The sequence below is a fragment of the Choloepus didactylus genome, chromosome 6 (genome assembly GCF_015220235.1).
Source record: "Choloepus didactylus isolate mChoDid1 chromosome 6, mChoDid1.pri, whole genome shotgun sequence".
In the NCBI taxonomy this organism is placed as follows: domain Eukaryota; kingdom Metazoa; phylum Chordata; class Mammalia; order Pilosa; family Megalonychidae; genus Choloepus; species Choloepus didactylus.
In genome coordinates, this window is record NC_051312.1 from 83,049,028 (window position 1) to 83,062,234 (window position 13,207).

Consider the following 13,207-nt stretch of genomic DNA (forward strand, 5'->3'; position numbering starts at 1 on the left):
TCTACAAAGAAGAGACAAAAAAACTAAAGTTTTAATACATTGCTGCATCTATATCAAAGTCAGGAACTCTGAATGATATACATTCCTCCCCATCTATTCAAATAAATATAAAGTAGGTAATGGAGGAATTAATGGACAAAAAAGGTACATGATTTACAAAGACTAAATTGCAAAATGGTGGAAGAAAGTTCTGCAATATCAGTAGTAACTTTAAATTTAAATGGATTAAATTCTCCAGTCAAAAGGCAGAGATTGGCAGAACGGTTAAACAAGCATGACCCAAATATATTCTGGTTACACATAATTCATCTTAAATTCAAAGACACAAGTAGATTGAAAGCAAAAGGATGGAAAATATATATACCAGGCAAAAGAGAGCTGGGGTGGCTGCACTATTATCAGATATAATAGACTTTTATTCTAAAACTGTCATGAGGGTCAAATATGGTTACTATAAACTGATAAAGGTGTCAACAAGTCACAATTCTCAATATATATACACATAACAGAAAAGCCTCAATGTAAATGCTTACATTGAAAAAAGAAGATTTCAAACCAAAGACCTAATCTCAAAACTGGAACAAACAGCAAAGGAAGAGCACACAAAGCTCAAATCAAGCATAAGGAAGGATATAAAGATTAGAGCTGAGATAAATGAATTAGAGAATAAAAAAATAGAATCAACAAAACCAAAAGTTTGTTGTTTGAAGAGATCAATAAATTTGGCAAACCTTTAGTTATACTGAAAAGGGGGGGAACTCAAAATTAGAAATGAAAAGGGGGCCATTACTACTGACACTATGGAAATTAAAAGGACTATAAGAGGATACTATGAACAACTGTATGCCAAAAAATAGATAACCTAGGTGAAAAAGACAAATTCCTAGAAACATATAAACTATCTACACTGACTTAAGAGAAAAAAGATCTCAACAAACCAATACCTGAAAAAGAGATTGAATCAGTAATCAAAAAACATCCCAACAAGGAAAATCCCAGGATTAGATGGTTGCACAGGGAAATTTTACCAAATATTCCAAAAAGAATTAACACCAATTCTGCTCCAACTCCTCCAAAAAAAACTGAAAAGGAGGGAACATTCCCTATTCCCTTTTATGAGGCCAACATCACCCTCATACCAAAGCCAGATTAAGAAACAAGGAAAGAAAACTACACACCAATATCTCTTATGAATAAAGATGCAAAAGTCCTCAGCAAAAAAGATAAAACCAAATCTGACAGCATTTTTAAAGTATATACACCATGATTTATTCCTGGTATGCAAATATGGTTCAACACTAAAAAAATCAATTAATGTAATATACCACATGAATAAAATCAAGGAAAAAACAAACAAACATGATCATCTCAACTGATGCATAAAACACTTGAAAAATCCAACACTGCTTCCTGATAAAAACACTTTGAACACAAGGAATAGAAGGAAATCAACTGTGGGTGATGACTCTGATTGGATAGCTTCCCTGGAGGCATGTCCCTGCCCATTCAGCATAGGCCTTGATTAGTTTACTAGAGCACTATACAAGCTCAGACAGTAGGAGCAAGGTTGCTACAGCCAAGAAGGACACTTTGAAGAATGCATGGAAGCTGAGAGAGGAGCTGAAACTTACAGAGATATTTTGGAGTTGGCCATTGAAAGCAGACTCTTGCTCCAGAGAAGCTAGGAGAGGACAAACACCCCAAGAGCAACTAAGAATGACATTTTGAATGATCTGCAGCCTAGAGTGGAATGTCCTGGGAGAAAGCCATTTTGAAACCAGAACTTTGGATCAGATACCAGCCACAGGCCTTTCCAGCTAACAGAGATTTTCCAGACACCATTGGCCATCCTCCAGTGAAGATACCCAATTACTGATGTGTTACCTTGGACACTTTATGGCCTTAAGACTGCAACTGTATAACCAAATAAACCCCCATTTATAAAAGCCAATCCATCTATGGTGTTTTGCATTCCAGCAACATTAGCAAACTAAAACAGATTTTGTTACCAGAAGTGGGGTGCTGCTGAGTTTGCAAATACCAAACCTGTTGGAATGGCTTTTTAAATGGATACGGGGAAGATTCTGGAAGAATTGTGAGGAGCTTGATAGAAAAGGCCTAAACTGCTTTGAAGAGACTGTGGAAATATGGACTGTAAAGATACTTCTGATGAGGCCTTGAGCAGAAATGATGAATGTGTTTTTGCAAACTGGAAGGAAGGAGATCCTTGTTTTAAAGTGGCAGAGAATGTGGCAAAATTGAGTCTTGGTATTGAATGGAAGGCAGAATTTGAAAGCGATGACCTGGAATATTTAGCTGATGAGATCGCCAAGCAAAATATAGAAGATGTAGCCTGGCTTTTACTTGCAGCTAACAGTAAAATATGAGAGGACAGAGTTAATGAACACTTTGTTTCAAAGAACCCAGAAACTGATGGCCTGAAAACCTCTGGGCTTCTAGGGGGTGAAACCCCAGAAGCTATAGCCCAATGTGAGGATGTAACCAAAAATGGAACCCAGCCACCATTTCAGTACAAGCCAAGAATGGAGAAGGAATTAAGCAGAAGGATTTGTGGAAAGTCCTATTGTCTGATGGCTTTGAACCCTGTGTGCTTCATGTGAAGCCAACAGAATTTTTGCAAGTTCTTTACAGACAGAGCCACTGCCAGTTGAGACTGGAGGAGAAAGACAAGGAACAAATTGAAGGAAAAATTTCTTCAAAGACAGAGCCATGGAGTCAAGAGGTCTCAGGGTGGGAGAGCGGAGTGGCCCACACTCATGGAAAGCGTGAGTTTGCCCCAGAGGTAGAGGATTGGCCTTCCACCTCGATGTTCAAGAAAGGTGTTGCCACCTCAGACCTCAATGAGGGTGGAGCACATTCCCAAGGGACTGGGGAGAGCCTGGCCACCACCCCACTGTTCTAAAGGAGTTGAGCATGTGCCCTGGAGATGGAAGAGAATCCAGGTGCTGCCCCAATGTTTGAGGAGGTTGGGGCCAAGAAGGTGGCATCCCCAATGTGTGAATATATTGGAGCACTCACCCCAGTGTTTGGAGAAGAAAGAGCTGCCACAAAGGCCCTTAGGAAGGGTTAGACTCCCACTCTCTCAAGCCCCAAGGATGCAACATTGTTCTGTAAATGACTTTCAGACTTTGAAGTCTAATGGAGTTTGCCTTGCGGGTTTTAGGAATTCTTTTGGTCCCTTAAACCCTGTTTTCCTTTCAGTTTCTCCTTATGGCAATGGCAATGTTTATCCTATGAATGTCCTTCCTTTGTATATTGGAAGCACAGAACTTGTTCTAAGTTTTACAAGTCCACAGTCAGATGGGAATTTTGGTTTTGTACAGACCACATCTGTAATTGATTCTGATGGGATCTTGTACTTACCTATTGTTACTGAAAGCATTTAAGTTTCTGTGATATTGTGATCAGATGAATGTATATTGTATATGGAAAGAGCATGTCATTTTGGGGTCCAGGAGGTGGAATGTGCTAGTTTGGATGTATTATGTCCCTCAAAAATGCCATTTTCTTTGATGCAATCTTCTGTGGGCAGATGCATTAGTGTTGATTAGATTGTAATTCTTTTGAATGTTTCCATGGAGATGTGACCCACCCAACTGTGGGTGATGATTCTGATTGGCTAGTTGCCCTGGAGGCATGGCCCTGCCCATTCAGCATAGGCCTTGATTAGGTTATTAGAGCACTATAGAAGCTCAGACAGAAGGAGCTAGCTTGCTACAGCCAAGAGGGACACTTTGAAGAATGCATGGAAGCTGAGAGAGGAGCTGAAGCTTATAGAGATATTTTGGAGACAGGCGTTGAAAGCAGACTCTTGCTCCAGAGAAGCTAAGGGAGGACAAACACCCCAAGAGCAACTAAGAATGACATTTTCAAGGAACTGCAGCCTAGAGAGGAACATCCTGGGAGAAAGCCATTCTGAAACCAGAACTTTGGGTCAGATGCCAGTCACATGACTTCCTAGCTAACAGAGGTTTTTCAGACACCATTGTCCATCCTAAAGTGAAGGTACCTGATTGCTGATGTGTTACCTTGGATACTTTATGGCCTTAAGACTGTAACTGTGTAACCAAATATACCCCCTTTTATAAAAGCCAATCCATCTCTGGTATTTTGCATTCTGGCAGCATTAGCAAAATAGAACAATTTCTTTCACTCAGCATCAGGATATAAAATTCATCCACAATGCTATATGTATCAGTAATTCATTCTTCTATAAAACCGAATTCATTATATGAACATATCACATTTTTTTATTCACCTGTTAATGGCCTTTGGGTTGTTTCAGTTTTGGGCTATTAAAAATTTTACTATGAATGGTCATGTATAAAGTATTGTATGCACATATGTTTTCACTTCTTTTGAGTAAATAACTAGAAGTATATTTGCTGTCTATGATGGTAGATCTAAATTTAATCATATAGTTATTTTGAATCTGTACTTTTAAGTGCATATAACATTAAGTCTTTTCTACTTATCCTTTGTCACATAGTTTATGTCTTGGGTTATATTTCCTTTCAAATTAAGATGACTATGCAAGCATTGTTTTATTTCATATTTATCTCATATACCACTTTTCTTCCTTTTGATTATATTCTTTCCATGTACTTTTGATTTTTAGTGTGTCTTTAGCAAACAACATATTTTTTAGATATTCCTTTATTTATCCAGTATCTACCTCTTTTTCTTTAAATTGAGGAGTTTAAACCTTTTAAATTTATTGTAATGGTTCCTTTATTCAGAATTCTTTCTGACATTTTATTTCATATCTCTTACTTATTACACTTTTATTTTCTTTCCCCCCTTCCTTTTCTGCTTTCCTTTGCATCAAATTATATTCTGATATTTAAAAACTGCTTATTTTTTTCTTATAGATATTTCCCTTAAGTTAAGGACCATATTCAAGACTAGTTTTCCTCATTGATTTCATAAAATTATTACTGTTTATATCTTCCCAAACCAGCTTTCTGGAACATTAATACAGAATTAGGTTTTATAATTTTAGTTCAGAGTTACAACTTGTTGTTTATCTGATATTTATTGATTAACCACATACAATAAGAATCTTGTGGTTTTTCTCAAAAGAAAGACAAGAATCTTTTCAGCTAAAGTCTGTAGCTTCTGGCTTCTGTAGAAAATGTAGATAATTTGTTTTCAGAGTCTTTTTACAAACTGACAGCATATGATTGCATGTCTTAATTTAGGCTCCCCTGAAATAAGAGCCCAAGGATAGAACTTGAGAGCAAATCATTATTTGGGAGATCATCCCAAGAAACATCACTACAGAAGTAGGATCATTATTTAGGGATGGGAAGGCAACAATAAATGCTATGTTATCAAGCAAGTTACCATTGAGGGTAACTGAGGCTTAATCCTTTTGGGGAATCAGTTTAGAACATATGCATCCAAGTTAACTCTCCTGAGGGATAAGGGGACTGGGACATTTATGTTCCTACTCCTATTAGTCACTGATTCTCCACCACTTCTGGAATACTGTGTGAATAGACAGAGCCCATCTATAAAAGTCCTCATGTAAAGAGATGTAGATATTGGCAGCTGGAAGTTAGGCTGCCTTGTAATAAAATTATAAATCCTAGGAGCTAGGATGATGTGCCAGTTTGAATGTATTATGCCCCCAGAAAAGCTGTATTCATTGATGCAATCTTGTGGGGGCAGACTTTTAGTGTTGACTACATTGGAATCCATTGAGTGTTTCCATGGAGTTGTGACCCACCCAACTATAGGTGATAACTCTGATTAGATAATTTCAATGGAGACATGGCCCCACCCATTCAGCATGGGCCTTGATTAGTTTACTAGAGCATGATATAAACTCAGACAGAAGGAGCGAGCTTGCTACAGCCATGAGGGACACTCTGAAGAATGCACAGGAGCTGAGAGAAGAGCTGCAGCTTACAGAGACATTTTGGAAACAGCCTTTGAAAACAGACTTTTGCTCCAGAGAAGCTAAGTGAGGACAAACACCCCAAGAGCAACTAAAAGTGACATTTTTGAGGCACTGAAGCCTAGGGAGGACCGTCCTGGGAGGAAGCCATTTTGAAACCAGAACTCTGGAGCAGATACCAGCCACGTGTCTTCCCAGCTAACAGAGGTTTTCTGGATGCCATTGGTCATCCTTCAGTGAAGGCATTCTGTTGTTGGACACTTTATGGCCTTAAGGCTGTAACTGTGTAACCAAATAAACCCTCTTTTATAAAAGCCAATCCATTTCTGGTGTTTTGCATTCTGGCAGGATTAACAAACCAGAACAGATAGGCAACAATAGCTTCGTCTAGAATGGTCCAATAACATTTAAAAAAATCAGTTTGGTTAGGGCCCCTCCATCTCACAAGGAGAATGTTTAATCTCATTTATCCCACAAGAGTTTATTTTCTTCCAGACAGGTACCCAGAAATGTGCAGACTTACCCTGCTCATTATTTTGAATTTCTGTTTGATCTCTAACTCACAGAAATGTTTATCTTGTAGTTGTACCTGGTTATATCTTTTTATAGCCTTTAGTGACTACTTTTTACTTAAAGAATTAAACAAGTATGGTGCCAGTATAAAAATTAGAAAAAATGAATGAAACACAAAAGATAGCCCCCAAATAGCTTCTACTAAATATACAAATGCATTTTATGATATGTGTGGCATATAATTTGGGTATAATTGGTTGGAAATTTAACAGCATGGCAGGGCTTGCCTATATAAATGATCATCTAATACCATTTCCCCAAAATGGATAACAGGAGTAAATGGGATAACTGGTAAACCATTTTATACTGTCAAGTGCTGTGATAAATATTAGATCCTTAAGTACTTCCATTTTGTGAATCATTTAACTGAGGTTCAGAAAAGTAAAATGATATGGCCTAGACAGAATTGGAACTAAAGTTTTTGATTAAAAATTGTCTCTCATTTAACACTCAATATTCAGGAATGTCACAAATTGAGCTTCTTCTATCAACCGGGATATATCCCACATCCCTCCTTACTTGTTCCTTCCTGGATTTGCCCTCCTCTTGTGCTAGCAAGCTTCAGTGTCATCTGGATGCTTCTTAGGAAATTGAATTACTGAGATCCTTGCTCGGGTCCAGTGCCTAATTCTAATGTTATGCCAGGGATCTTTATGTAGCAAGCACTCACAGTTTATCCCACTTACAGAAATGGTTATGTAAATGTTCACCTTATGAAAGGCTAGTTACTGACCTGAGGAATCTATTTCCTTAAGCCAAGATATGAGACAGGACAAATAAATTAAAAATACTTTGGGTGAGATCACTTTATGTTTTGGTTAACATCTCATTGTTAATATTTTTATCACTATGAGGTTAGTTAGAAATAGTGTGATTTCTCTTACCTATAATTTAAAGAGTTGTCCAATTGTGTCACCTCACAATTTGTCTCTAGCTTCTTACGGGGTTTCTGGCTACCAAAGAATTAATGTCCTTGCCCCAGCTTGTATAAATTTACAGAGACCCAAGAGAGGAGCTTTATTTTCTAATGCTCCCAAGGGTCTATACCTCTGAGGAAAACAGAAGTAGGAAAATCGAGATAAAACCCAGGTGAAAGTGGAGAGCAGTACCTTTTCCATGAAACACTAAATTCGTATCCTTATCTCTCAGGAACACAGTGAGTATCTAGGTTTTGGTAACTCTAAGAAGCTAAAAACCCCTTTAGAACCCTAAAACCAGGACTTTGTTAAACTACTTATACCTTAAGAAAGGACTATACGGAAGAGAAGAAATAGCTTGTGTATGTGTCCGTGTGCAAGCACTTGTGTGTACGAGGGTGGGTAGGTGGGACTTTTAAACCTCTGATATTGGTAGGGTCTTGTTTACCTAATAATGTAAATAAAATTAAGTTTTATTGTCAATTTAATAAAAAGAAAAAGATCCTCTTTGGCCAGTCCAGGATTTGACGTGTGGATGGAACAGATGGGGAAATTCTGTTGAAGTAATTATTAGTAGCTAGAATTTACTGACTACCTTCATTGTATTAGGGGCTCTATATCAAGGCTTTTAAAATAATTCTTTCAGGTAAGTACTGTTGTTTATAACATTTGACAGAAAAGAAAACATAAGTTTGGAGGCCTAAGTTTTCTCTTTTTTTGTGGAAAAAGTAGACTTTTAATAACTGCTTTTATCACTAGGTTATGTCATGCAGTTACAAAGTATTTAGAAATTTTTGAAAGAGTATTACTGTTAACAATAACAATAAAAAAAAAGCTCATTCATTACATAAATATCTAGTACTTCATTGGGATACTACTTTTCAAAAGGCCCTGGCCAAATAACTCTCAAACAAAACATTCAATCCAAGGTTGTTTCCAGCCCAATTAATGAAGCTTGTTGGAGGCCTAAGCTTTTGTGCACCAACCTTGAAGACAGATTTCTTACCTTATAAAATGGGAATTCTAAGAGATCTGGGCACATTTTATCTGAGCACTACTCTTCCTAAAGCATTCTGCTCTCTTGACATTCCCTATATCCCAATCTCCTAGTTTTTCTCCTAGCTGTCAGGACATTCCTTCGTGAAATTTTCTTCAACAACCTTTCTTCTGCTCATAGTTCTCTCTGAGGCTTAAATGTTGCATTTTGCACTTTTCTGGGTAATTTTGTCTACTCCCTTGAGTTCAGCTATGAACTGTAGCGTGAATACTTCCAAACTGATAATACTGTTAAGATATGGCTCCTGAAGTTCAGACTCCATGTTGAACTATGTATTCTGTTAAAGAATGAGGTTACCTTTGAAAATCTGAGTGCATGGACTGGGCATCAATATCCCTTTGTTGCTGATTATGAAGAAGGTGGGAAATGCTAAGAGATGATTTTACATATTTTATATTTCTCCCATTTTATTCAATATTTGCAATTTGCTAAGAGCCCTATGTCTCAGCCACTATGCAGCTGACAAGGATATAAAGAAAAATAAAAGCCCATCTATCCCTGCCAGTACTGTCAGTATTTGTCAGGGGTGTCTGGGTATATGGTAATGGTGGTGTGTTGGGTTGGATATGAATACAAGAAAACATTAAATCATAAAACAGTGTAGAAACTGTCATAATAAAAGATGCACAATAGAGGCATCACCTGAAAAACCTAAGTCAATATACCTCAGAAAAAGAGTACAAGAAAGGGAGTAAGATATAAGTGCTGTTGGAAATCTTTTGCTACCACTCCTGGGTAGGAGGACTCAAAATTGAATTTGATAAGTAGGCACAGTTTGACAGATTACACACAGGATGATTTTCATGACATTTGAAAAACCTACCACCATTTCCAAAACAGTCTTCCCTAAACTTGGCACTAGGCTCAGAGTCACGTGGGAGTTGAATAAGATATGGCCTAATGTTGAGGAGCTTCCAGTCTAGTGGATGTGGCTCCATTTAGCTGACATAACACAGCTAGGTATTTAGGACCCAGAAGAAGTCAAATAAATTGGTCTAGGTTTGCATGTCATTTATTATGTTTGTCCTAGATATCCTCAAAAGAATCTCAAAATACCCTATTAATTCAGTCAAGCTCTATTTAAGAGGAGCCCAATTAATTCCTAGTATACCACATATTTTTCATTGAAGACTGCTTATCTTTTTTCTCTTGTAATTTGAAGTATAAATAATTCTAGATTGAGGTTATGCCCATTGAGCTTCAGCCTTCCATTGGCTCTTTTTTCCAATCTTTGCCATTATTTGCAAATAAAATTATTCAGTACAATATTTTCATTATTTATGCATTTATTCAGCACACTTACTAAATGTAGGCTTCATGATGGTTATGTTAGGTGTTTTTGTTCCTCTAGTAGTTATAACAAGTATCTAGCATTGGGATATACTGAAGCCCATAAATTTGGGAATAAGTTATAATAGTGTATGTTTTACTTTTGAAAACCTCATTTGTAATTTTCTAAGAGACCCAAGAAATAAGATCAGAGGTTAGATTATTTTAGGTGGAGTTTCAATTTTTAAATTACAAAGGGAAATTTGGATTATTATTTTTTTTTAGAATTTCTTAGAAGAATTTGGTTATCTGAATGGAGATACAATGAACACCACATAAATCTGCACACCTTCAGAATTTCTTTGAAATGATCACCTAAAGCATGGCTTGGAAGTGCTTAAGTTAGAAGCTATTATTATTTCTGCAGGATTATGTATGTGGAGATAATAAGTGTTCTCCCAACAGTATATCCACTCTTCTGGTTCTCCCCCCATGTTTCATTGGAAACCAGCCTGTCATGAATACTAATATTTACAAATACTTGTTGATTTCATAAGCCTAAGTTTGTATTTTGCATTTCATAAATAACTGTAAATATCAAAACTCTACTAAGATTGCATTCACTTTACAGATCTGAAACCTGAAGTTCAGATAGCTTCAATAGCTAACAAAGATAAACAAACATGTGACGAATAGGTTTGAACTCAAATCTTTGTATTCATCTTCATGCATTCTTGATGTAATTCATGTATTTACTTAGGTATAAAATGTGTATAATAGGTAACTACCACATAAGTTTAAGGGTCAAATTAGTTGTATTCATTTAGTATCTAGCATTTATTGTTTTCTAAAATGTAGTTATTTTTAGTTACCTCTGATTATTTTCTTAGAATGTTATTTTTAATTTGTCTTCTGTAAAGTCCAGAGGACTTGTGGAACCAATATGGGGGTTGCTGGATATTGTCTGGAAAAAGACAAGTGGGAAATATTCTGGGTGTCCCATAGCAGATTCTATCAAAGCAGCTCTGCTTTGATTTGTTTTACATATTGGGCTAAAAAGGTTGGGAAACCACTACCTTACAATAAATTTTTAGAAGTGAAATGCCTATTGTGGAGTATAACAACATATTTAAGGACTTTTGGTAAACTGAGAATTGCCTTCAATGGATATTATGCCAAATAGACTTACCAGAATTGTATATAAAATACCTCCTTATCCCCATAACACTGGATTTTATACAAAAGTCTAAGTGCTTTTAATTCATGTGATTTCAGGTTGTTTATATGACTAAAGAGTTCATATTCACACTCATCATGTCTGTTTTCAATAACTGTGAGGTCCAGCTTTTTCTTCTGATTGGGATCCCTGGCCTGGAACATGCCCACATCTGGATCTCCATCCCCATCTGCCTCATGTACCTGCTTGCCATCATGGGCAACTGCACCATTCTCTTTCTCATAAAGACAGAGCCCTCACTCCATGAGCCCATGTATTATTTCCTTGCAATGTTGGCTGTCTCCGACCTGGGCCTCTCTCTCTCCTCCCTTCCTACGATGCTGAAGATCTTTGTGTTCAATGCCATGGGAATTTCACCCAATACCTGCTTTGCTCAAGAATTCTTCATCCATGGATTCACTGTCATGGAATCCTCAGTGCTTCTAATTATGTCTTTGGATCGCTTTCTTGCCATTCACAATCCCCTGAGATATAGTTCTATTCTCACCAGCCGCAGGGTTCTTAAAATGGGACTGATTTTGACCATCAGGAGCATTCTCCTAGTGCTCCCGTTCCCCTTCATTCTAAGGAGATTAAAATATTGTCAGAAGAATCTCCTTTCTCACTCATACTGTCTTCATCAGGATACCATGAAGCTGGCCTGCTCTGACAACAAGATTAATGTCATCTATGGCTTTTTTGTTGCTCTCTGTACCATGCTGGACTTGGCATTGATTGTTCTGTCATATATCTTAATCTAAAGGGTGGTACTTAGCATTGCATCCCTGGCAGAGGGGCTCAAGGCTCTCAACACCTGTGTTTCCCACATCTGTGCTGTGCTCATCTTCTATGTACCCATCATCACCCTGGCTGCCATGCACCGTTTTGCCAAGCACAAAAACCCCCTTGTTTTGCTCCTTATTGCAGATATGTTCTTGTTGGTGCCACCACTGATGAACCCCATCGTGTATTCTGTAAAGACCAGACAGATCTGGGAGAAAATCTTAGTGAAGTGGCTTCAAGTATGTGGGAGATAAGAAGTTGAATATTGAGGTGTTGAATTATCAATGCATAAGTACTTACTGGTCACCTATAATGCCATGGTGGTCACTACATAATGGAGGAGTGATGGCAGATTGTGAAAATGTAACCCAGAATTCATAATAAAGTTAGACGAATAATATCAAAGGAGAATGAAGAAATAAAGTGATATGATTCCTAGAGGTTTAATTAACATTTTAAGTAGAGTTAAAACAAAACAATATATAATGGAGCATTTGGGTTTGAGTCAGCTATTAAAGAAAGGTTAGCATTTGAACAGATTGAGATTATTATTCAATTAGAATTTATGAAAATATACAAGGTACAATCACTGTACTATTAAGAAAAGCACAATTAGTGGAGAGGGTGAGCCAAGAGCATATTGAGTACAGAGCAGCAACTGAAGATTAGCACAGCTAGAATAGAGAGGGTGATTTTGCACATATTGAGTCATAATTTTGGATAGTATGATTGGATCACCATTTGGAATAAATAGAAAATCCTAAAACAGCCTGAATTCAGGAGGTACTGGGAGTCAATATAGTCTGTACAACAAGCAACCTGACATCATGAATGTAATTTTGAGAACAATATGTCTGTCATCATGAACAAGAGGGATTGAATTTGAGAGTGATGAAAAAAGTGAAATCAGGGGGATATTCTTCAAATAAAACTGGTGTGAGGTGATGACTCTGTCAAGGGACAGGGATAGAAAGATCAAAAGCATTTAGGTTTTTTTTTGGTTGATGCTACAAGAAAATCATGTAACTTCTAGGAAATTTATAAATTCTGCGAAGTTTCTAAAAAATAATTTTAAACTACCTATACTTCTACCATTTGTTTAGTAAATTCTCGATGCTTTAAAAAATTCTTTTGGGTCCTCTAATTTTTTTTAAAATACATTTTATTTTTAGAACAGATTTAGAGTTTCATAAAATTTGTAAATATCAAGTTCCCATATACCTCACATTCAATTTCTCCTATTGATATCTTACATTGATATGATACATGTATCACAATTAACAAACCAATATTGATACATTGTTATTAACTAAAGTCCATACATTGTTCAGATATCCTTAGGCTTTACCTAATGTCCTTTTTCTGTTCCAGGGTCCTAACCAGCCCCTCACATTACACTACTCATCATATCTCCTTAGCCTCCTGACTATGACAGTTACTCAGACATTCCATGTTTTTTATGATCTCTA

General features: G+C 36.9%; 1 protein-coding gene across 1 annotated transcript; it reads left to right on the forward strand.

Moving 5' to 3' along the window:
- Positions 1 to 11,053: 11,053 nt before the first annotated feature.
- LOC119537817 (olfactory receptor 51A7-like) lies at positions 11,054 to 11,992 on the forward strand. The gene is given in 1 exon segment (XM_037840398.1): positions 11,054 to 11,992. A coding segment is annotated over 1 exon segment (939 nt).
- The last annotated feature ends 1,215 nt before the right edge of the window (positions 11,993 to 13,207 follow it).